This window comes from Apis laboriosa, unplaced genomic scaffold (genome assembly GCF_014066325.1).
Source record: "Apis laboriosa isolate Shangri-la unplaced genomic scaffold, ASM1406632v1 scaffold14686_cov152, whole genome shotgun sequence".
Classification (NCBI taxonomy): Eukaryota; Metazoa; Arthropoda; class Insecta; order Hymenoptera; family Apidae; genus Apis; species Apis laboriosa.
The window spans coordinates 763,821-790,223 of record NW_025221692.1 but is presented as its reverse complement, the minus strand read 5'-3'; the positions used below and the strand labels follow the sequence as shown (position 1 = coordinate 790,223).

The following is a 26,403-nucleotide window of genomic DNA, read 5'->3' as shown; positions in this document are numbered from 1 at the left end:
AAAAAAAAAAAAAAAAAAAAAAAAAAAAAAACTCAGAACACTCGATTAACCTTGGTAATAAATCCATCTTATATAATAATCCGAGTCTCGTATAAAAAAGATAAATTTTACTTTCGTCCATTAAATTTCATCCAATTATTCTTCCCCCCTTATAATTATATCGTTAAAAATAAAACCCATAAGCCTTTGCTCAACGAGTCATTGTCTTTTATCCACTCCATTCGTTTTTGGTTTACAATAACCCAAACGACAACCGTAAATAAGCTGATCTGCAATTACAATGGATCCGCTTAACGCGCTATAAATTACAAAGTGACGTCCGCTTGAATTGCGAAAATCATTCTTTTCGCGTCTGGATAAGAAAAAAGTTTCTTTTCTCATCTCGGTCCAATTCTGGCCGGCCGTATTCCGGAAGTTGCCGCAAAGGGGACAAGCCTGAATTGGTGGCTATTTAATTAGCGACTCCTCGAAAGGCGACGAGTTTCCGCTATTTCTTTCCCTCTTCCTCTCTCTCTCTCTCTCTTTTTCTTTCTCTCTTTCTTTCGTTCTTTGTAAGAAAGTATATAAGCGCACGGATGGCGATTCGTCTTTGGAACGAATAATAACGCGAGACGAGCTCGATAATTAGTTCTCGTTGATATCGAGCAATAGAGATACCGGGTGGTCTGTCAGAAATAGAACGATATGAATTTAATGGGCCCGCAAGTCGGATAAAATACGGGAATAATCTTGTTTATTTGATTGGTTCGAGGAAATGAAATCGTCGTGAGAGCCCCCTTTGTTTTAATCTTACGAGCGGAATCCTCTTAATCGATTTAATTGATATTATTATTAGTTACATTTTATACGAAGATTACGTACTAATGAATTTTTCCTAATAATACATAAGTTTAACTATTGGTTACGTTTTCTTTTATAAGAGTATTAACTTTTGAAACTGATGAGAGTGTTCATCAAGAGTTTGTTCATACATATTTGGTATCAATGGATACATTCATGACTGACAATTTTGACAAAATACAATTTTAATTTCGTCTTTGAGTTTGAATTCAATGTTTTGAATTCAACGTTTATTCTGATACAAAACGCGTTATTCAAAAAAAAAGATCGATTTATCTTCGATATTTGAAGGTAAAAAAAGAAATAATCGCGCTTAAAATAACTAAAAATAACTAAAAATATTAAAAATTTAGTTGAATTAAAATTTTTGTAAGTTATAAAATATTACATTTACTAAAAATTTATATTAATAATATTATAAATTTAAAAATAAAAATTAAAAACAAAAATGTAATATTTCATAAATTAAATTTCTTTTAATACGTTTATATTATTTTATATTAAATAAATTATTAGACTGCGAATGAAGCGAATGTATCAAAAAAGAATCTATTAATGACTATTCGATGATTTAGATAGATCATGTGGTATAAAGAAAATCGGAAAAAGGGGAAACCAGAAATTCAAAATTGAAACTCTCTCGACCGTCCGTTTATTTCTTAAATTAATCCCGGCTTAAAGTCGGATTTTCTTCGCGATATCGATCGTCCTTTGCAATCGTGTCACTCGTCGCACGGTTCACTGAATAAATCGTTCTCCGTTCACGTCGCTAATAAATATGTATCGTAAATCTATAGAGAAAGAGAGAGAAAGAGAGAAAAAGAGAGAAAAAATTTGATATAGTGTATCAGACTAGTCGATTTTTCGGTATATGAGGCCACGGTGTTTTATAAAGTATAATTTCACTGCATACATCGAGAGAGCACGCTATACACAATGTACGCCGTTATGTCACACACGAGACCATTTTAACTTTCAAACGCGATCCTAATATCAGATATCGAGGAAATCGATAATCATCTTGCCGCTTTCGACTCCATTAATTGCTTGTAAATGTTGGAAATTGATTTTTTAAAACTCTATTCTCGTATACTTATGTATATGCGTCACTCTATCCACATATCATTACGTATAATACGATTAGTCAAATACGAAATCTAATAAACGTTCGATCATAAAAATGTTTTACAATTATGAAAGAGAACGGGAATACGAACAATTAGGAATGGAATTGGGCTTACGAATGCATTTTAAGCAGTTTTGCAGACGTAGATTGCTCGAAATTAAAAAATAAAAGAGAAAAAAGACGTAAAATGCATTCTCTCCAATAAATCGATATACATAGGTATTGCGCATGTAATTGCTTCTTTAACGCCGACATTTTGAAATATAGTTTGATAAAACAACGCCTATTGCGACGAATTATTAAAAATCTGTCACAATGACAGAAAAAGATATTAAAGCCTCCAAAAGTATCTTCGAATAACGTTTTTTCTTATATTTAATAATCTTAGTTCGATAATAACGATGTTTCAATATATATATCTATATATATATATATATTGAAATTTACGACGCAAAAGAAAAAAAAACTCACCGGTTACGTCGGGGCTCGTTGACGACGCTTTCAACTTCGTCTCGAATGTCGTGTCAGCCACTTGGAACCTCTAGTTTTCCACTTTAGCGAGTTAAACTTGGAGTTTGTCTTCAATATGACACAGTTTAAAGTATTTTCACAGCACATCGACGTTTACTTCGTCGCACTTAATTAGATCGCGGGCTCCGGCACGTCAGAACGAAACGGGAAACGAAGACCGTGCTGCCACCTTCAGGCGGAGTCGTGAAGTTCTTGCGCAAAAGATTAGGCGGGAAATCATTACGAATACGAAAGGTAACTACAACATATATGAATATAAATTAATTATTTAAATTAATTAGAAAGTTAAATATAAATATAATTGAATAGATAGAATAATTATACGTTACGTTTATGCCAGATAAATCGGGATTTCCATAAAATTAGATTTTATTAATTTCTTTTTTTACAATAAGACAACAATCTCTATTGAGTATCTGTAGTATGTATAAAAATTAATTTACATACTCGTTAGAAATAATGAGAAAGGATATATTAAGCTCGAAGTTATAGTTTATTCCACCGGTAACAAAAAATACGGAATCGTGGAGAACTTTCTTGCATAAGCGTCGTTATAACTTTGAATTAGAAGAAAGAGACAAGAGGGAAAAGGAAAAAGACGTTAATATTACAAAAATTAACAATTACAGTTAGCTTTCACCGCTGTAACTTCCCGTTGGAAAAAGTTTCAGCGTTTCCACGCCTCTCGCATACGAAAATAACTAGAATCGTGCAGCTAATCCTGACAAAATAACATATAGCACCTGAACTTCGAGAACCACCGTAGCCGCAAAAATTTAGTGATTTTAAAAAGCTTTCTATACTTTAACGAACCTATTTAATTATTGGAATGGAACATCACCGTGCACATTCACGATGTTTTCATCGAAATAATTGCTCCTTCATTTAGCAACGGTGATAGTCGTTCGCGAGAAATAAAGAAGGAATGCTTTTATTATATATATATATATCATCGTTAAAATACAAAGAGAACATAGAAAACTTGAGAACAAAGTTCCATCCTTGAAAACTTTCTTCGTTCGCAATCGAGAAGATCTTATCGAAGATCGATCCGATAAAGCGGATCGAAACGATCCTCTGTGCATAATTTATACGTACACATACACGAAAACATCTCGCCAAATGAAGTAAAATGAAACGCACGAGATTCTCGAGATTGAATTAAAACAAATCGAGATAACTGGGGATTAATGCCTCTCGTCGAGGCGAGAAAGTTTGATTAATTTGGAGATCGGTCGCACCGATCTCCAATGCTGGTTAACTTATAATTGCCAACTTTCTAGCGGAAACACGAGGGACGACACGGTGGTTCGGTCGTGAAAATTAAAAGGGAAAATCGGCGCGTGTGAGTGTGAGTATGATCCTATTAAAAATAGAGCTTATCCTATTTAAACAGAGCTTATTTTACGCTCGTTACATCTTTTCCATCGTATCCTTTACGCAGCATAATTCCTCAAACGTTAGACGTGTCTCGTTCGATGATCACCTTTCAACAATAAGCTCATGGTTATTATTATTAAACTAGAAAGAATGTGGAGGTAGCGCGTCAGATCGTAATTCGTTCTCGCACATTTGGGCGACATTTGTCAAAAGTTTCTCGCATCGCATTCAGTTACAGTCCGAAGAAGTACCAGTTGTACTTTCACCTCCGTTTCCTCCAGTTGTACTATCATCGTGAACACCATCTTTCGTCACCTCTTGATTAACTCTTGATTAATTAATGGATAATTTACTGGCAAGTTAAAGGCTAATCTCGCAGATTAGTTCTTACACGTAGCTCCAAATTCCCCATATCCCGCGGTGAGAAGAAAACAAGAAGAGAAAGAGGAAATAGGAAGGAACTTGGATGGTAAGAGAACTTGCAGCACCTTTTTTCTTTTTTTTCTTTTTTTGTCTGGAATCACATCCAGCCAATCCTCTCACGCGATGTTTCTTCGAATCGAGCCAGCGAAATCGTTATATCTATATCTGTACTGTATATATATATATATATATATATGAAAATACGAAATGACGAACTCCTGGCTAGTTCCTCTTGCTCGAGTTAATCAGATACTTGCAGCAATGAGTGAGCAAGTGTTTTTCACCGGTGATGTCATGCGGCACGTTTGTCGGATTGGTCGATTCCCTTGTATAAATATCAAGCCCATACTGGCCCTCCTCTGGAAAGCTGATCGAGAAAGTCACCACGTCGTCGTCGGCGATTGAATGCGTGACGTATTTGGACAAGCGTTTTTCCTCGATGCCATTTTTGTGCAGCGTCGCCATGAAGTCGGTCAACGATCTCGACATTCGAAATTGGATTTCCAACTCGCGGCCAGCGAACACCAGTGCCTCCTGATGGATCGAAAAGATGTAAAAGAAATGAGTTACAACAACGTTTCTGATATTTCAATTTTTAACAATCGAAAGAGAAAAGAAATATACATGAAACCAGTGAATTTCGAGTTTAGCGGCTCTACTTAAAAGTGAAGACAAGAAAATACCTAGAAAATATAAATAGCCGTGGAAATATGGAGAATAATTTAAAAATAGTTTAAGATAATAGTTTATCGTGTAAGATACCTGATGGGTTATTGGTATGAGGCCGAAGAGTCTGGTGGCTTTCGTAGGGCCCCATTCGCCACTCGCGCAATCGGGCAACGGCACCATCACCGTTTGCAATTCCTCGCAAGCGATTTTGAATTTGCACACGCTCTTGAACTTCATCGGCTCCCCTGTTAAGTATTCCTTCGGCGTGACAGCGTTGGCAAATATGTCCAGGAGGAAAGCTCCCGAACAGGGCGCGTGAACACGGAACGCGACGATATTCCCGACGACAGACTGTATAACAAATAAATAAAATTTCCAAAATAAAATTCTTACGCGATTTCTTCGATTTTATATTTATCCAAAGAATGATACATGATTGGATAAGCAGTGTTAAAATTCACGAGGTCTCGTCAAACATCTCGTTAAGAGATCGAGAGATCGGTACATAAATCAAACATTGAAAATCAATATTGAAAAACGTACATGATATCATCGTAAACATTTGTTGAAACGGATTGTTTGAACGGATCTGTTACTTTACCGAATTTCTTCATTAATTAATTTCACTTGGCGAGCAATCAATTAACGAGACGACTCCCAAACTCCTAGATTTCCTTCTTTGATTACATTTCCCTGATTATTTATACAGGATGGATGATGAACAATTGTTACCCGTGAAAGAATTTTCATTTCCATCAAGTTTCTCAAGAAGGTTTACCTGCATTACGAAACGTTTCAACGACACGCCGTCGTAACCGTCCCCGTCGTTGTCGTAGAATTTCAAGTTGTAATGGAAAATTAGGGACGATTGCATGTGAGCTGGCATGGCTATCCTCACGGTCGCAGCGCCTGTAGAATCCGTGTACATGACTGCGTTCGTGTTCGTATCCGGAAAGTAGAGGCCGTACCTGTCCAATTTCCACCGATCGAATGTTTAATCCTCGCGATAATCGTCGAATTTTATTCTTTTTTTTTTTTACCTGAAGAACAACGAGCGCACGAAAGGCAGCTCCTCGAAATCTTTGAGGGAAATCGGTTGCTTGAGCAATTGCCACTCCTCTTGAAGGGGGAAGAATTCGTAGATGAATTCACGCGGGTCCGTGAGGAAGTAATGATCGTCGTATTCGTATCTGGGGAAAAAATAGAAAAAGATGGATTGAACGATTGGAGCTGAGGGGGAAAATACGATATTGAACCGTGTCTCACCTCAGACTGTCGTTCTTGGCCTTCGGTTGGCCAGGACGAGGAACTTCTTTGGCATTGACCAGATGTCTTGCCCCCCAATTGCATTGAACGAATCTCCATGCACCGGCCACGTAAACGGCGTTCCAACTGTTCCGGAATCGATTGTCCTCGAAGCAAACACCCGGCTGATAGCCGGCCGATTTGCTGTAACCCTTTATCACCACGCAATGCAGTCCAGCATAACTGAAGGAAAAAAATATCGCGTGTTTGAATTTTTGAAAACGTGAAAAATTATCGATACGTTTCGTTCGTTTCGAATTTTGAAAAAGAGAGAGAAAAAAATATGGATACGCCTTTAGGGATGAATTATTATTTTGGGCGTGTCGTGAGAAAGATCGAAAGAAGTCAGAGCGTTTACCTGCACAATCGTTTGAACAGAACGTGGTAACTTTCAGTCCCGTGTTTTATTCCTCTCAACAAGCCCATAGGCGTGTCCCCGCGTAAATTCTCGTCGAACTGCATAGTATTTAGATTCTTCACGGTGATCCATCGGAATATCGTCCTAGCTTTTTCTATATCCGATCCGCATCTGCTCACCAACTGCCGCACCAGATCTGTGAACGTTTTCTGATCCTCTTGAGCCACCTGATTTGTCAAAGAAAAAAAAACATAATTCGCAAAAGTATCGATTACGAAAATCATTCGTTATCAAAATATATATTAACTTTCGAAAGTATTGAATTAGCACGAGATAGCTTTTTTTAAAAATAACTCTCCAACGAGATGGATAAAATTTAAAAATTTTATTCTCAGTCTTCTATCACCACCTAGACGAATATTCCCACGTGAAAAACTTTATATATAAAGAATGCTGATTCCAAAAAATCAAATGATGACAGAAAATATGACTATATCCGAAAAAATCAAATTTATGTCATCTTCGACGATTCTAGGAAACTGGAACAACCCTCAGCCTCCCCTTCACCCCTCTATTTCGCTAATATCGTCGTTCAACGTATCGAATAACGAATAGCCACGACACGATGGTCGTCGTAAGACGAACCATCCTTCGAACGAAAGAAAGGTCGTAAATCGATTACTAGTCCCCGTGTATAGACGAAGGAACGCGGATAAAAAGGCGAGGATATATGAAAATATCCGATTCGATTTAAAATTCCGCGTGTGTAACGCACTTCCCCTTCCACGTTTAGGAAAGGATGGCGGTGTTAAAGGGGGGAGGGGGGGGGCTTACCGAAATAGCTATCTGATCCATGTCGGCAAACTCGAGAGGATCATTGTAGATGTGATACTTGGCGAGGGCTGGGGGTTGTGGGGGTGGAGCACGCGACGGATAAGGCAAAGGCGGCGCTTCCTGGGCATAACCGTCCCCCTCGTCGAGATACAGGCTCTCCTGGCGCATATACTCGCTCCTCGCCTCGTTGATCAGCTCCAACATCTCCGAGCTCTGTTTCTCCACCAGCGCCGCGGTTGCCGCCCTGGAAATTAGATCGAGAAAGGAAATTTTCGAAAATTTCCCGATACGTAAAATCGAAACTTGCGTCTGGATTTTATGGAATAGATAAAGGATATGGAATTCTTTATTACGATTGAAGAAATTCGATGATAGGATTTTTGATAAATATAGATGGATATCGTTGGGGATAGATCGGTAAATTTTTCATTCGTAAAGAAATTCGAGAGAAAAGTGGTGAAAGGAGGGAGGGCAGAGTGGGTTTCTTCCACCCACTTTCTATTAAGATATAAATCTTATCGTGTAAAAAAGAAAAAGAAAAAAATACTTGTCGCGATGGCAGGAAAGACGACACGTTTCGAGCACGATAAAAATAAATAAGTTTTCTCCTCGGAAAAGTAAACAGATTCGAGGGGATTAATCGTGGATCAAATGACACAATCGCGTGATTTTCCCTCCCGAATGAATGAAACGGCACGAATGTGGAATCGGTTTAATTAAGTTTAATAAGTACCGTTCGTGCTCCAACATTTTGCGCGTGAGACTTTCCTTCTTCTTGTCCCTGCGAAGAGTCATGTTCTTCTCCAAGTCCTCTTTCTCCTGTTGAAATTGCTGGGCTCGGGCTCTTCCGCCTTTTTCTCGTTCCCATCTCGCCGATAATTGTTCCAACTCCTTCTCCCATTCATCCTACTCGATAAACAATTAATCTTCCACGATTATAATAATAATTATAATAATAAGAAAATTACAACTCGTCGAATTGCAGAATTATACAATTTTCTTGATGAGTTTCCAAATCGTGAACATTTCACGTGATATTGCATATTCACGCGTTATACGGATTCGATACAATATAATTTTGTTAATATTAAAAATAAATATACGTACCCTAAATTCCTCTCGAATTCGTCTGTCCTCCTCCTCGCGATGGTGGGCGAATTTTCGATAGAGGTCATCCTCTTCTTTGCGATGTTTCATCTCCAAACGCGTTTGCTCATCTCGATCCTGATAATTATAACAAAAAACAGAGAACGATCAAGCCTCTTTCTCCTAATTATCGAAACGAAAGAAACGTTCTTCTTGCGGTCATCATCCGGTTCGCGCGGGAAATTTAAAACGAATCGCTTTCGTGGATTCACAACTCGAACGAGTTTCACCCAAGAAGAAGAAGAAGAAGTCGCAATTAAATTCTTCTTCTCTTCTTCTCGTTTATCGAAAAGCCTCAGCGTCCCATAGGCGTCCAGTTTTTTCGTTCTTGAGCTTACTTTCACGCCGTGTTTTCTGTTTTCCAAAAACGGGGCTTTGAATGATCAAAGCCGATAAACAGTTCTAACGAAGAAAGAGGATGGACGGATTAATTCGTGTATCGTAATCGAGGATCCACGAAGATAAATCGATCATCCATTTCGTGGAAACGAATGGAACGTGTCTCGACGATCGTTTGAAAATGGTTTCGTCGGATTTGGCCTCGAGTTACGCAATTTCCTGCATCGTATAGGCCGCGTAATAAACTAAGAAATACGCACAGCCCACGCTACAGTTACGTCATGGTGACGCAAATTGTCGCGAGAAATAAATAAGGACGATGTTGGAGAGCACTGACATTTCCACGAGTTTTCAATCAGTTGAAAAAGATTTTTGATCGAAGGGATGATGATATTCCAAGAAATTTAACGGTATATCGCGTATCTTTCAGTTTAACTAAATTTTTTTAAAACAAGCGATTTTCACAGGATTAATCTTAATTTTTAATGAAACAGGAATATATTTATTTATTTATTTTTTTCTTTTTTTACGAATATATCCAATTGAATAAATTTATAATAAATCAAACTAGGTTATTTGCAATTTGAAATTTGCACGACGAAAAAAAATTCTATTTCCATAGTTGAATCTCTCTTTGTACGGTAAGGAATGTTGCGGTTGTGCTTGCTAAAATTGCTTAGACAGTCTAAGTTAGACGAGTGTCAGCCTCTCACTGCGACAGGTGCAATTAGCTTTTTTTTTTTCTAGGAAAAAAGAGAAAGAGACAATAATTTCTCGTAAGAACCGAGAGACTATTTTGAAATCGATGACCACCGTTCCCTCGTCGTTTGCATCCGCACGAGAAGAATAAAAATTATCGTTAAAACGATGAGAAAGCGCGGTAATAGGATTAATCTTCAATCAATCTGTTTCCTCGAGTTTCATCGAGAAGAAGCGATTTTTTTCGTTACATAAACCGGTCGACAAATTTTGCGCGATAAAGTTCTTCGATTATTTATTGTTCAAGGAAATATTTCTAAGAATATATATTTTATAATGTCGCCACGATTAAAAATCGAACTTAAAGAAAATATATTTAAGATATTATTAAAATCTATGGGATGAAAAGAGACGAGAAACTCGACGAGGTTGAATAAAAATCCTCGGTATTATATCTATTATAAATTTATCAAATGTAAAGATATTGAGCTTCCCAGACGGTGGAGAAAAAGGAAATCAGTGAACACGTTAATAGGATTAATTCGATCAATCTATTTGCCAACGTCGTTAAAGAAGTAATTCTCTTCGATGATTGTTCGCGTGACTGGTTAACCAAGATTCCGTCACGAAAGAAATTTCCAACTTCTGTTTGCTTTTTCCTCGAACAGATGTGTTCCATTCGTGGATACGTTTCCGTTAAAATATCGAGTTTTAGCAGAAGTTGTCGCGTCTGGCACAGATTTCCTTCCTCACGCGTGTAAACGCGTCGCGGTAATGAGCCACACTGCTAAAAGTTCGCGTCGTCTGTTTAATTTCAAAGGAAACGTTCCCGTAATCCTTTCGTTTGTAAACAGAAGATTTGTATCGATATTCCCCTCCTTTGTTATTAAACTCGAACGAAATTGGACGAGATCGTTTATAAACACAGAATTAAAATTCTCGCGTTCGATTTTTATTTTTATTCGCGAAAGAAATAATTTTTAATAATAATAATAACAATAAATATTACAAAATATCACCGTATTAAAAAAGAACATTTTATAAAGAGATTTTTAAAATACAAAATCTCCAAAAAACTACTACTCTTCGAAAAAAGAAAGAAAGAAAGAAAGAAAGAAAGAATTTGCATGATAAACGCGCAATCGATCACTGTACCATCGATATTTCCAATCCGCGCAATGGATCTCACCGAAAAAGGAGAGAAAAGAAAGTAAGAATAAAATCGATAGACACGGTCGCACGATTGACCGATTCCAATTAACATCCGTGGGTCGTTGGTTGGCGAAGGCGCCATGAGAGGTGAGCCACAATCGCTGTTTAAAACGGGATACGCACACGGTGTCCTCCCTTCCCTCCGCTCTTTCCAACCAACGATTCTCTAATTAACCGTGAGCCACGGGTACCGCAAGCGGAAACGACTCTGGGTCCGCGCGAGCTTTCCATCGCGTCCACGTGAAAATAAGACGCGTTCTTCCGTGGCAACTGTTCGAATAACGTTCACGAGGACGTTCGCGGCCATTGTTCTCGGATCTGGCGGAAACGGGTTGCCCGCGCGAAGAAAGTCGCCTCGTGGAACCTTGACAGAGGAGGAACGCGCGAAAGCGGGAGACGGAACGAGGAGAAAATTTCACTTCGCTTGGATCTTTTTTCTTTTTACGATTCGAAAATACATCGTTCTGGAAAAATTGTTGATAATTCGTATTCCGTAATAAAGAAATTTCGCGAGGCGACAAATTTATCGAATTGAGTTCTAAATATTTTGGAGTGAGAAAAATTTTGTAATAAGAAAGATAAATTTTATACGAAAAACTCTGATATCACGTCAGAAATTTTGATTGGAATAAGAAGTTTAAAAATATTTTTACATACAATTTTCTCTCTCGGAATTTTCATCAAAGAAATATCTCGCAAACATCTTTAATAACGTCCTTGCAATATCTAAAGACGACAGATACGGCTTCTTGCTCGCCCGATTTTTGCGATTCTTCACGCTTCGCGTGCCACGATCGTCGCCAATTTCTTGCGATCTTCGATCGCTCGAACGCCTCGTGGATCGGCCATCCGCGATTCATGGTTCCAAGAATCGTAGAGATCGACACGGTAGTTCTTCATCTATCGATCGAGGAGAACGATCGTCGAGAATTTACGAGCGGTCGATAATTGGGGAACCGCGTGGGCAAATCCGATCTTGGGCGTGCCATTATTATTTTTTTCTTCTCTTTTTCTCTCTTTTTTTTTTTTTATTTTACTTCTTCGTTCTTCTTGGACGTAGAAAGTACGTGATCTAACGGTCCCATCCAACGCGCCACTGATTATCATCCGTTCAAATAAAATGGAAACGAAACGAGATTCACGTGTTGAAATGTTACGAAGAATTCCGTAATATTCGACTTGGAGTATTGGAAAATGGAATGTAAAGACAGTCTAATTTTTATAGATTTATCAGAGCAGAAAGGTGAATAATCTTTGAATATGCTTCATGGTCACGTGGACGTAAATTGCACAGACGGTGGTTAGACGGTGAAAAATTATAATTATCTTGAAATTTTTAGTATATCGTATAAATTAAATTATCCCAACTAATCTCTAATTTTAAACGCGTATCTACTTGTGTACTTATATATCTCCTTAATAGATTGAAATTATTTAATATTAATTTTTATCGTTTCAAAAATATAGATTCTCTTCAACACTATACAATCACATCATTTTTTACTTGGTAAAAATTTTGTTATTTTCCTGGTAAAAATTCGAAACAAATAATCAATGCAATGTATGGAGGGATGGCGAGGGTCCCTCGTCAACGTCGGTTAACCGGAAACGAGGTGGTGCAGAGAAACGGGCGTGCACGACCCTGCTCGATGCCCACGCTACTTTCGTTTCGTAAGAGCGTGCACGCAGGTAGGCTGACATTCACGAAATACTATAAATAACGGCCGTAGCCGGCGGGAGGCCGTTTTGCTGGATGTGCACGCGAAAGCGGATTGAGAGAAAACGCGGCCGATAGTGGAGCGACTAGCGGCTCGGCCTTCTTCTTCTTCTTCTTCTTCTTCCTAGCCCCGGCCACCATGGGAAAAGCAGACGGCATTCTCATTTTCATGTAGGGCCCGTCTCAACCGCGGTACACATTCCTCGTTTGTCAATTCGAGCCGCGCATGAAAGTCACGGAATCCTGGTTCCACATTCCAACGGCAATCGGAAATTTTCGAGCATTTTCTCATTAACGAACGGCGTTGCACAATCGAAGAATTTGCCAACGTTACCGTCCAATAACTCCACGCGTCGAAATATCTTTGCTTTGCTAGCTCAACTCTCGAAAACTGGATGAGAGTTCGAATTTTGTTCGGCTCGAATCGATCGATAGGGGATGAAGAGTGGGGTGCAACGTCGAACAGGACTCGATAATATACTCCGTTCGACCGTAGTCAAATTGTTGGAATTGTATAAAAAACGTGGTGTGTTTTATTCGATAATAGAAATAGGATTAAATTTAGTATTATTTTTTGTTTCAAAAGGAATTATAATTTAATAAAAAATTGTAAGAATTTTCCAATTTTATCTCATTTTAATATCTTTGTTGCAAATTTTTACTTTTATTTATCGGATAAGATGAATGAATTGAGATAAGTACCGAGTCGAAATAGTAAGATAGTAATCATCTTTGATAACTAACCGACATTAGAATTTTATCCTCGATGTTAACTGACGTTAATTGGACACATAGTTAATGCAAGCGCAGTATCAACGCTTTCAGGTATTATTCGTAGAAAGAGTTTGTTGTTAATCGTAATCGTTTAATGAGATGGGTTAGAATCCAAGAGAACTGAAACGTTCATAATCCAATTGGTAAAAAACTCTGAATAACCGAGAAAAATCGTGAAATTCAAATTTTCCATTATTTTCAACTCGTACTTCGAATCTTAATCCATTCTTCGAAACAATTTTCAATTCGATCGTGCAAAAATTTTTTAAAAATACATTCACGTGCCACTAAAAAAAAAAAAGAAAAGAAAAGAGAAAAAGACAGTTTCGGAATAAACTTTCAAGTATCCCCACGTCTCAATTTAAAGTTACCCAACTCCGTTACGACATTGCAACTCGAAAGAGACACGATGCAACATCTCCATATAAGACGCCCCATCTTTTCATCGCGCCATTTTTGCCAATCAAAATACCAATATTCAGATCTCGATCGATCGAACTTTTAACTTTGAAAGAAAGCGATTCGACTTTTATCGAAAAAAAAAAAAAAAAGAAAAGAAAAAGATAAAAAAAATAAATAAAAAATTTTAAATAAAAAAAAAAAAGTGAAATTCCACGCAGCGGTAACACCTCAAAGAGGCAAAGTTAATAACATATCGATAAAACGATCGGTCAAACAACGACAATTAAAAACCTCATGCCGGTTTTAATTACGCGTTTGGATCGGCGTATAGAAATAGAGGTAACCCGTTCCCAATATGGCGGTGACCGTGACGAATGATTTCACCGGACTATGCGAATGACTCACCAGATAATAATCGATGGGCTTCTCGCGTGCCTTGCTGTAGCCCTTCTGAAGCTCGGTCTGCTTAAGGGCATGGGCGATGTGAAGCGCGCTCGCGTCGAATCTCCCATACTGGTAGCTCCCGTCCCCGGAATAATTATAGTTGTAAGGCGAGGACGCCCCTCCACCGGAGTTACCATGAAGATCACGATGGGACGAATTGGTGGCCGGCGGTGAACCGTGTCCGTTCAGGTGCCTGGCACAATTAGGCGAGTCTACATTATCGTAACTGGAACAAAATTATGCAACGGGTGTTGAGGGGGGCCAGGGTCGACGTGAACTTCTATCAGAGCAGCGAGAGATCGCGAGGATGGAAAATGTAGAAAAGAGAGAGATAGAGAGAGAGAGAGAGAGAGAAGAGAACGAGGAAAATAAAAAAAATGAAGAGATCATCGCGATCATCGGAGATTTAAACGGATTAAAGCAACCTTCTTTTTTCTCTCGTTCGTTCATTGCGAAAAGTGACGATCTTCGTCCCCGCTTCCGGCATTTACCAACGCGAATTCAAACGCGTCGAGGAACCGGGTCAGCTTTTTTTCCCGGAACTGGGCCGCGGATGGAAACGTTGTTCCACGCGGATTCGTCGATTCAATTGCATTTCACGGAGCATCCTATGCAGTTAATTACCACACCTGAGCCTGATTCATCGGCTTATGAAAAATACAACGCGCGCGAGAGAGCTTGTGCTCGTGCTTGTGCCGCATCGCTTATGAGAAACCAGAGAGTTTCTCGGTTAAATGGATGTGTTACATCTTCCTCGCTCTCGTCCTCCCGGGGTTCATTCACTCGCGATCGAGCAACCTCTTCTTCTTCTTCTTCTTCTTCTTCTCCCCCTCCTTTTTCCTCGGCTTCTTGTTCCCGCTCCATCCTCTTCCACCGAGGTGCACGCGCTCCTTATGTCAGCCGCAGGCGAAGCTCGCGAAACGCGGCTACGAGAAATTCTTCCACTGTAACTCGTGCGTGCACGCGCGCCTCTTGCTTGCTCCTCGACGGTGAAAACGATACAAATCGACGCCTCGGAGAGAATTTCCGGAGACGCGAATTCGATCCTCCTGTGGTTATCATGAATCGTCCGTGACGTCGCAGATAGACATTCCTACATCTTTGCTTAAGTTTTACGAGATAGTTTTGTTGCATAGTTTATTTTTTTTTTTTTTTTGGATGCCTCGCAACAGGTCTCTCTCTCTCTCTCTTTCTCTCTTGATTTTATTCGGACGAGGAGCGATCGAAGGACTTTCGTTTGATTTAGACGCGAGCACGCTCCTTCTTCTTGCGAATTAAACCGAATCGAATGGGTTTCGGTATTTAGTTTCTTATTTGCTGTTTTATCGTGCCGACTGTGCCGCGGTAAATTGTTGCCTGATCGCGCTAATAGGAACCGTACGAACGGGTTAATGTTCCTTTTCGATTAATCCAGATTAAAATCGATCCGCTTGGATTTTCATTTAACTTCGATTCGATTTGATGATTCTTATTTATTATCGAAGCTGACTTTAAATCCTACGAAACTTTAACTTTTCCAATTAATTGTTTTTTTTCTTTTCTTTCTCTTGCGATACGCGAATTCGAATCGTATATGAAAAAATGAAATTTGAAATTTGGTATAAATCTATCCTCCAATTGTCACAATGTATTTCTTCGTTATATTATAACGATTCGAGGGAAAATTGAAAATTTCAATTAAGAAAATTTATCTTCCTGATTCCAAGTTGACGTGTTCCTCGCTTAATAGTCTGTGAGAGTGGCTATTAGATCAACTATTAGACTGTCAGACGCGTGAAAGACGCGCGTGTTCGGTTTAATCGGCGACGAGATATCCCACTTATCCCCTCGATCGATCGACGAAAGACGAAGCCAAGGATTGGCGAGATGATGCACGAATCTCTCGGAGGCGAGCTCGTTATTTCAAGGAAATCGGGTCACCCATTGACATTCCGGGCGGGGAGCAAGTGCGCCTCTCGCACAATCGCGGTTTCACACTTTGTTCGAGACCTGGTCGGGATTAAGGCCAATGTGGCGATGCGTTATGTAACGAAGATGAACCAGATGCCTCGAGTGACACGACATGAATATAGGTCTAGGGGAACGAATGCGTGCCAAACTCCTCTGTTCCGAGACAAATCGTTTGTAACTCGTTGTCCGTGAAAAAAAAAAATAATTTAACGCGTAGAAAAGTATCCGAATTGCGCGACGAGCATATTTAATTTCCGCGTGAAAGGGGAAAGAATTGATTTTAAAAGCGGATTTTTAAGAGAAATCGAATTTGCATTCGATCGATATATATATAGGACACGGTTACTTCTCTTCTTTCTTGCAAATCATTCGATTTTATCGCGGATGAAAATGAAACTTGCGACGGATAAAAACTTGCGATTATCGGTATTTTTAATGATAAACATACAATACGTTCTTTTATTATCAAAACGCTTAGAAATCCGAATAATAAATAGATCTTATCGTAAAACCGTATCGAACTCTTCAGCGATCGATATCTCGTTTCCCATCCGTTGTTGTCGATATTTCAACGATATTATCGAATTGTCGATATTTATCAAATCACGATATCGATAGTCGCAAGTGGTCGGTTGTGAACCAGATCCGCGATCGGAGATCAACCGGGCATCCAAGGTTAAAGAACACGGTTAACAAACCGTTAACACGATCGTTGGAGCACAAAAGGCCGCGCGACCATTTATACTCCGTTTAAACGGCGATCTCGATTTAACACCGAAGGGAAAGTGGTGAAACCGAACGTGAAGCGAGTCGATCGACTTTCCGGCGTATCGTTCGCCACCCATTAAAACCCGAGAAACGTAAAGGAGAGCCGTGCACGTTAATTTTCTGGCCGGCCTGTTGTGCAGCAGTTTGCATTTAACGACCCCGATATAACCGACGATTCTATTACCGAAAAAAAATATAAAAAGGCCGAAATAAACAAGCCGAACCGTGAAAGGCAACGATGGAATTTTAACGAGGTTTAACGTAACCTTATCGTGACGAATCTTCCGATTTTTTTTTCCATTAAGAAATTTGCACGCGTTAATCATACATGGAAATTCGCCGTGTTTCATCGTTACCGGTCGAAGGAAAAGAAAAAAAAAGAGAGAAGAAAAAAAGAGAGGAAAGAAACGAGAAAATGCTCACGTTCCACGATCAAAGTATCATTATGCTAATAAAACGATACCGATTGCGTTGAACGCGATTTAATTACGCGTGTATCGTGTCTCCTCGAAAATTACGCGATATAAATGCGTTTCACGATACTTTTCCTCGATCGATCGATCGATCGATCCGCGCAACAGGAGGCTTCGAGTCCTCCGTTTCCGGTTTACCGCGGAGGAGTAAGAAGAACGAGAGAACTGGGAGACGTTTCGAATAACTGGACTCGTTTCAATCGTGGCTACTTACTATACGTGTTACGCGTAACTAATTTCCTTATTATGGTTACTGTTATTTAATCGAGGCCCCTGCGCTCATGGGAAGACCGCATTCTATGCATCCTAGATACGAGGTGAATACCGATCCGTATTTTTTTTTCTTTTTTTCTGTTTTTTTTTTTCTTTTCGTTTCTTCGTGGTAAATCCATCGAGATGTAGTGGTGGAGATATAACAGTATCGAGGAGTTATTGTGTTGATATCGCGATAAATATAACGAAGATGGATAGATTCACTATCATCTATTAATTTCTTGGATTTTTTTTCTGGAAAAAGTGGAATGAGTGAAATTAAAATCTTCGATGGATTTTCATATCGAAGATATTTATTTATATAATAATCTGTTTCTTCGCTCTGTGATAGCAAGTTAGTTGATTTTGACATAATTCTTCAATAATCTTTTCACGCGTGAAACAGATAATTACGTTTTTTCGAATACGATCAATGCGTTTTCCTTGAGATTTATGATTTTGATAAATTTAATATTTATTTGATTAGATCGAGATGTTGATTAGATCGGGACGTAACGTTGTTTTTTGAATGAAAATACGTTGATTTTTAGATCAATTAGGATATTTTAAACGGACGGAATCGAATAAGAAACTGAACAACTTTTAACCGATATAGCGAGTCGTGGTGCTAATTGATTCACCGAGCCTCGACCAATTTCTCAGTGGACCAAATTAACACACTCTACTGCCTCCTGCTTAGCAAGTCTAAAGCGCACATTTGTTCCACGAACCTGACGCAAAGTTCTACATCTCGAGGACATGAAATCGTCTACTTTCGTTCATTTCATTCGAACCCATTAGTCGATCCGCGTAAACCTCGTAAATCTATATCTATCTATGAAATATATAGTCCAACACTTTATTCTCATTAACCAATACATAATTCTTCGTGAAATGCTCTATCATTAAAGAAATATCGTTGAAAAACCTTAACAACCAATAAAAATTTAAATATAATCGAAGATTTTATTCTCACAACTAGTAGATTTCTTCATGAATTCTAACATCTTGGATCATTGTTCCACAGCATTATCTAAAAGTCTACTATATAAATAATCATTAAAAAAATATCGTTGAAATTGATTGAAACAAAATTTGATTCGATAATTCCTACAATGATTCTTAAACAACCAATAAAAATTTAAATATAATCGAAGATTTTATTCTCACAACTAGTAGATTTCTTCATTCTAGCATCTTAAATCATTGTTCCACAGTATTATCTAAAAGTCTACTATATAAATAATCATTAAAAAAATATCGTTGAAATTGATTGAAACAAAACTTGATTCGATAATTCCTACAATGATTCTTAAACAACCAATAAAAATTTAAATTTAATCGAAGATTTTATTCTCACTAACCAGTAAATTTCTTCGTGAATTCTAGCATCTTAGATCATTATTCCACACACACGTCTAAAAGTCTATTATATAAATAATCATTAAAAAAAATTATTGAAATTGATTCGCAACTAAATTCAACTCCTACAACGTTCCTACAACGATTCTACTTCAAGTTCTTCCTCGAGCAACCAATAAAAATATAAATTATAAAAATATAAATCGACAATTTCATTCTCATTAACCGATATATAATTCTTCGTGCTCTAATATTTTCCTAGATTATTAAAAACTCGAGATAATTATTCCACAGCATTGCCAAAATTCTACTCTACTAAAAAATCATTAAAAAAATAATTGAAATCGATTTGCAACGCGCTAGACTCGATTCCGTCGTTCCTACAACGATTCTACTTCAGGCGTCCTCGAGCGATCGATTCGTTCTGGATACAATGCAAAAGGTTAGACGACAAAAGGCGTTACGAAAAATTTCTTACCAAGGCGGATAAACACCCCGTGGCGATGCGCCGCCGGCTCTGATCTGCTCGTTGACGTAACCACTTCTTGGCACGTTCAACGCGGACCTGATGCCCACGCTGGATCCGTCCAACGTTCCCGGCCCCGGTTTCGGGACGTGGCTGCTACAGTACACCTCCTTATCGTTGATCGTGTGCTGGTTGTTGTAGTAGGTCTTCAGGGTCAGCTTGGTGCCGCATATAGCGCACTTGAAGCAGCCCGCGTGAAAGAACGTGAAATCCTTCAATGGGCCAACCCTGTCCACCTGGTACACGGTCTGAGAACACCTCAGACACGTGCTCTCGTAAAAGTTCGGCCGATACATCGTCCTCCTCCTCGATCAGGATCCTCCCTGTTTAACTTCCGTTTCTCTTGTGCTCGCTTCTTCTTGCTCTCTTCCCTCAACTGCGCCTCGATGTGGAAGACACTGAGTGCGCCCTTGACAGAAGAAAAGGAAGAGTGTTAGTAAGATTATCTTGCGATTATTATTGTGCATGATTTGAAAAGTCGTGTGAAATAAGGATTGAAATCATTTGATGCATCTTGAAAATAAGTGCTAATTTAATTATTTTAATTGATGCACGTACGTAATTTTTGGGATTTCTATAATTCCGGAAAAAGATTTACAATTTAAAGTATAGTTTTGTACGTAGTTGATTTTATTAAATAACTGAAAGGAAGTAAAAAAAATATTCTAAAAAAAAGTATTATGAATTTATTTTATTTTACTCGTTAGTTTTCAATCGACAATGATTTTTCAATGATCCAGCTTTATCCGCGATTAAAATACTATCTAAAAAAATACGACAAGAAAATTAAAAAAAATCTTCGAAAAATGGAAGCAAAAGTAGAATAATATAATTATAAGCGCAACATTTATTCATATCTTTCCACGACAAAGTAAAGGAAGAAAGAGCGTTTCATAAGTTCGAAGATATAACCAGTTAAAACGCGAGCCTTAATTGGCGGTAATTACGGCGATGCAAAACGCGTGCACGCGAATCAGACCGCGGCGGTTTCTTAATAATTATCCCTCCAGGATGTTTGAACAAAAGAAGGAAAGGAAAAAAGAACGAAAAAAGAAAAAAAAAAAGAAGCCAGTACGAGAAGTAAAAAACAAACGAAGAAAACGACAGATACCATCTCGATCGGAAAGGATAAACTTGTAAACACGTCAAAGTGTTTATTAAGAATAACCGCATCGCCTAACACTTTCCTACTTCGCTTTTGCAACAAGTCGTTGCCAATACTTTTCATAGTGGGCGACCAGCGAGCGGATAATTGCAACAGATTTCACGAAGCTCGTTGGATACTGGATTGCCAATATAGGGATTTTCACACGTGCGAACGAAAATATATACGTCCTCGTTAATGCCTCGTTCGATAACCGGTTATCCATCGAGGAATGGAAATCGATATTTTTTCATTCCATCCGTTTACAGCGTACTCAATATGCTACTATACCGGTGAAAAAGCCAGGATACAATGGAGACACTGTATTAATGATGGGTATGACACCAATTTTTGAATACGCGTCATTAGAAATAATATAATGAATTTATTACAAAATTTAAATGTACAAAAATTTCCAGGATAATTCAACATTCGTGAAAAAAACTAAGATTACAATATTTCGTATCGCTATTATATATTACGATACTTGAAATAAATCTTTATTTCGATTATTCCATAATTTTCCATTTCTCAAATTTTTTTAATAAAAGAGTTGAACGACTACACCACTGTACAGTCGCTCGCATTCGTATTGATATGGATACAGTGTTTCCAACGATGGTCCCCCTCCCCACTTTATGACAAGTTGGAGCTTCGAGAAGGAATTACATAATCGAGTCACGAACATGAGAGAAAAAAGGAAAAAGAAAAAAAAGAATGTACATCTTCGAATCTTCGCGCGTCCTATTGGAAACTTTTTAAATGAACCGCGTCCGATCTTTTCTAAAATTATTGCCTCGGTTTCACCGGTTATTCGCCGTAATCGGCCGAGGTTTCCCTTTTCTTTATAAGAATCCTCGTAACGTACCTACGAATTCCCTCCATAGCGAGCGACCACAATGGCGGTTACGTCATACCGTTAGCGACCATGCACAACAATACCGTAATAAACGCAGGATAGTATACGTCTCACGCATCAACGAATACAGACTTTCCGCTCGTCACGACACGCACTGATTCATTTTTTCAAGCGGCGCGGATCGAGAACGGGGCGAAAATCCGCGGCGGAGAGAAGATGGACACGTTTCGAAAGTTTTCTCGTGTTGCGGACACGGTCGGCCGTTTGGAGAATTTTTATTTTCGCGAAACCGATCATTCAAACCGGTCGATGCGGCGAGGGTTTATCAACGGTTTATCCTAGCGTGCAAACCATACGATTCTTTGTGCCGCTCGGCCGTGGAGAAGTTCGAAAATATATAGAGGAATCGTTTCCTGAACAATGGAGTATTATCGATCGAGCAGGTAAAAAAATAACTGAAACGTTGTCAACGTTATCTGTCGATCTGTTTTGATTCGGTGTATGATCTACCTTGAATAACTCGAGTAAGTGGATCGAAGATGAAGGAATCTTCGATAAAAGTTACGATTTGTCTTTTGTCCTCGATTGTGAACAAAATAAAAAGAGATGAAAAGATTATCGATTATTCATACAACGCTGATCGCGAATAATCGCGATGAGATCGCGTATCGTCGAATGAAGGTTAATAAGAATTAGAAAGGATTCGAATAAATTCTTTTTCGTATTTTTGTATTAACGTGAACTTTCCGAACTTTCGAAATTTAACCGAGAAGATCGTTTGCTCGCACGATATTCACCGATTTAAGAGAGAAACGGGCTCGATCGATTCGTGACCCACGGCGTACCGGTAGTCGTAAACGTTTACGGACGCTCGTAAACCGCACCTGCATCCAGTATTTCATTTTTCTACGTTCCCCTCTTCTTCTTCGTGTCGTTTGAATATAAAAATATCCTTATTTTTTTCACCATTGGCTAATTGGCAAAGAGTCTGTCGCGTCAGAGAACATATTAGACCGATTTCCGATTTCGTCCATTTCAATCGCGCTACGCGTATTATGCAATATAAGAGGAAATAATAACACGGTGCATCGTGAAAACACTTCCGATCGCGATCGCTTTTCATTCGTTACTCGTACAAATGTGCGAATATTCATATCATTTTATAAAATATAATATTATCAACGATATCGACGCGAGTATTCGAATAATTTCTGGTAAAAGTTTGGTACAAACTGTAAGGAACTAATGAAAATTGATGATTAAAAGCAATATTTATTACCTTGTTGACGAAGTGAATGTCAATTTTAAATTTAAATTAGATATCTATTAGAGAGCTAATAGCGCAGCTCGTAATTGAGTACGCGATTTATCGATTTATACGTTATTTATAATTAAATCGTCGAGGAAATAAATATCAAATATTAAATACATGAACTTTTCTTCCGCTTGTCGACAAATTCTCTCGTATTTTCATCAAAAATCAAAGTCAATAATAATAATAATAACGTATATAACGATACAGCCAGATCGATAAATAACTTTAATCTAAATAAAAATCGATATCCCTTCGAAAATCAAAATCCACGCGTCTCTCTCTCTCTCTCTCTCTCTCTCTCTCTCTCTCTCTCTCTCTCTCTCTCTCTACAGAATCTCTTCCATTATCCGATTGAACGATCTTAAATTAAACCAAGCGACGAAAACAATTTTTCAGCTTCTAGCGAGGCCAGCATCCACTGAAAATTCGTGACATCGAGAAAATTATTTATTACATTCCACGCGTCGTTTATCACTCGATAATACCCGCTTGAATACCCGCTTGTCCCCATTCTGGCCCACCTTCTCCTAGGTATTTACGCTCGACACGCACGCATACGTGCCCATGTGCAACGACACACGCGCGATCTCGCGTATCCCGCGTATACGCGCGCATGAACACACTCTTATGCGCCGCATAACTTCGTTTAACGTTAGAAAAGAAACCGAGAAACTTTATCGAGACGAATCGTACCCTGACACGATGTGTACCAACTCGTATTCGTAGCGTTACGCGCTCTTTTTCGCGCGGACACGCGCGTACAATCACGGATTAACGGCATCGACGTTGGAAACACGGGCGTGTTCCCGTGTTTGCGACAGTTCGTCCATCTAGTTACTTAACGCGCGAAAGTAGCGGGTGAATAGCGGACATTCCATGGAGCGGGCACATCGAGGGGGGGGCCCGGTACACGTTACACCACGCTCTATCTTCATCTTCGTCCCACCTCGATCTCACTCGAACGATTTCACCGGAGAACACCGGAGAGAATCGGCGCATCAGATTTGTCGAACACGTGTATCGCGCGTGTGATTACACGAATGAGAGATAATCGAATCGCGCCTAACGCACCGACGATTACCAATAAATCAATGTATAATGTAATAATCAACGTATCACGCGAGAAAGATGAATATTGCATCGCTCCAAGTTCGAACTCGGAGTGATTGGATCGGCAAGACAATTGGAGCAACGAATAGTGAAAAGAAAGAAAAAAAGAAAAAAAGGTTTCGAGCGGGCAAGGCCAGTCCTCCCTCCTTCTCCCCTTCCATCGACAAGAATATTATATTATAGATAGCCCATACTCACGTTCTCATGCTTCCATGTCCACCAGCTTGGTCCACGAGAAACCTCGACGCTCGTCCCGATGCAGCTCGAGGAACATCTCTCTCCACCGATTTACTTTTCTACGCTACGCCTATTATCAGGGATCAAAGACACTTGGAAAATAATCGCGCACGATATCACGCCACGGGCATCCGTCGTCCTCCGCTCGTCGCGCCCGTACCAAGCATTGAAATCACCAGGTGCCGATGATCACCTCGTGTCCGCGCGCGCACCGTGTCTTCCGCCGAACGAACGAACGAACGAACGAACGGACAAAGAGGAAGAAATTCCAGGAACCAGATCCACCTGGCAGGTAGCCGCGACGTATCCTTGCTTCACGGATATCTAACCGAGTGAAACCGAGGCGATGAAAGGCGAGGATCGACGCTGGTCGTGAACGACGGCTGGTCTCGTCGATGGAATCGTTTGCGATGCACAATTGCGCCGCCCGTTCCAACGTATCGAGCTTGACGCGTGGTCGCGTACGAACGTTTTCTGGCACGGTTTTCGTGTGTCCGCCACCTGGAATGAGGTCTCGCCACCAACCGAGGCGGCCACGCGAGAGGTCGAACCTGAATATCGCCACCTGCTTCCTTCGACGTTCCAGGAAGATCTGAGGTGAGAGGGACGGCCATTTTGAGGGACCGTAGTGGCTCTCAGGTGGCGCTATGGTTGGAGAACCGTCGCTGTGCCGGAGTGGGTATCACACTCTTTCACGTGCGCTCACCTGGCGAGGTTCTGTCTTTGTCACCTGTGACGATGCACGCATATGATTGTCGAGACGTTGCGTCGATAGAAATCTTTTATATGTACATATGTATCTGTATATATTTTTCTTGATTTGTTACGCTTTTTATTTTTCTTTTTTCTATTTATTTGTTTATTTTTTTTTTTTTTTTCCTTTTTAAATCATTCTTTTTAGTGGATTGATTTTTGAACAGGACCAGATTTCTCACTTGGACTCACTTGGAACGCGGTCCCAATTCACTACTTTCATTCGAGAGACTGATCGATACGCGATGGGAAAAAAAGAAAGCGGAGAACCAGTCTCTTTACAGAGATTGGTGGCCACCGTTTTAGGATACATTCTTCGTGATCACTTTTATAAACGTTACTAAGAATCCGTGTCCGCGACGTGTCGCGCGTCGTACGATTTATTGCGACTTTAATGTTTAATTACCGGTGACGCGAAATCGAGATTCTTCTGTGCTCGAGGAACGTTATTTTTTGCCTACTTCTTTACGGCCAACTTTCACTGACGCATTGGGAACACGGCCTGTTGGAATGTTAAACTTGAGTCGAGTAACGACTGTTAATCTCTCGACGACAATGGGTGGATTGCGCGCTGTCGACAGGTGTGTCACCGATCAAACAATGCTACTCGCCATACTATAGGATATACTCGACAAACGAATTAAGCTTTGTTCGAATAATACGAGGAAGTGTATAAAGATAAAACGATTCTTAAGAAATGCGATCGTCTCGATTGTTCTTCATTCGAATCTACCATTTCGAATCTTTAATCGCTCCTCAAAAAGAAAAAAAAAAAACGAATCCTCGATCGTTCAATCTTAACTTTTTCGTTCCACCTTAAATTTGCCAAATCTTTAATTGCTTTCCCTTCCTTGTTTCCCGTGAGAAACGAAGGTTATACTCCGTATAAAAAGTTCCAAAGTTAATGAATCTCTTACAGTCATAAAGGTGAATCATTAAACTTCCATTAACCAATTCCGACGATCGTTTATGGCCGTCGTTTTCACCTGGCCATCTCGATATCTCGAATGAGATCATTTGGGAGATCAAGTGGGAGGACGTTCATAGACGTGGATATGTTTCTCGTCTGAATGAGAAGCGGAATGTATGGCGAGCAGTGAATGGCGGATTCGATAAATTGTTTAAACGAATTGTTAAAGGCGAGATCTCTGTTTGTTGGCGTGGCTCGGGTGCCAAAGTGACGTGGCGAGATTGCGAGCGGTCTCGATTCGGTAAATCGCTCGGTAGACCCGTTTCTTACGGGTTCTTGCGGATTAAAATGAGGGAAGGAGAAAGAAAAAAGAAGAAGAAGAAGGGAAAAAAAGGAATGGAGGAGGGCGATGGAAATGGAGATAGAGAGGATGAAAAGCTTTCGCGTGAAGCGGAACGTTTCAAAGCCCACGCGAGTTTCGAACAGTTTCTACGCATGTGGGAAGTAAACGATGATGCAATCGTGGATATAATATAGATGCAAAT

The 26,403-nt window shown here is 39.5% G+C and overlaps 1 protein-coding gene and 1 long non-coding RNA gene across 4 annotated transcripts in view; both read right to left on the bottom strand.

The window, feature by feature from the left end:
• LOC122710412 overlaps positions 1-2,613 on the bottom strand; it is a 59,348-nt gene extending 56,735 nt beyond the window's left edge. The window contains exon 1 of the long non-coding RNA XR_006345929.1: positions 2,438-2,613. This is a non-coding gene — a long non-coding RNA (uncharacterized LOC122710412). The remainder of the gene's footprint in view (positions 1-2,437) is intronic.
• A 241-nt stretch (positions 2,614-2,854) lies between these two features.
• LOC122710391 (hillarin) lies at positions 2,855-25,082 on the bottom strand. Of its 3 annotated transcripts, none has more exons than XM_043928216.1 (12): positions 24,157-25,082; positions 19,483-19,939; positions 14,161-14,425; positions 8,574-8,690; positions 8,200-8,372; positions 7,467-7,710; positions 6,633-6,859; positions 6,236-6,457; positions 6,010-6,159; positions 5,748-5,937; positions 5,063-5,320; positions 2,855-4,834 (listed from the first exon to the last, which is right to left on the bottom strand). In XM_043928216.1, exons 2-12 carry the CDS (start codon positions 19,824-19,826, stop codon positions 4,523-4,525), a joined length of 2,502 nt encoding a protein of 833 aa, XP_043784151.1. In that variant the 5' UTR covers positions 19,827-19,939; positions 24,157-25,082; the 3' UTR covers positions 2,855-4,522. The 3 variants fall into 3 exon arrangements, with proteins under 3 accessions (XP_043784151.1, XP_043784153.1, XP_043784152.1); XM_043928218.1 differs by having other exon boundaries at positions 14,161-14,392; XM_043928217.1 differs by lacking the exon at positions 24,157-25,082 and adding an exon at positions 22,418-22,653.
• Between the last annotated feature and the right edge of the window lie 1,321 nt (positions 25,083-26,403).

Excerpts from the sequence above, each read along its gene's own strand:
- LOC122710391 (XM_043928216.1), bottom strand. The coding sequence starts at position 19,826 with ATGTATCGGCCGAACTTTTACGAGAGCACGTGTCTGAGGTGTTCTCAG. Across the intron at positions 14,426-19,482 it reads CGGGGTGTTTATCCGCCTTG|TTACGATAATGTAGACTCGC; the intron begins GTAAGAAATTTT and ends ATTTTGTTCCAG. Across the intron at positions 4,835-5,062 it reads TCATACCAATAACCCATCAG|GAGGCACTGGTGTTCGCTGG; the intron begins GTATCTTACACG and ends TCGATCCATCAG.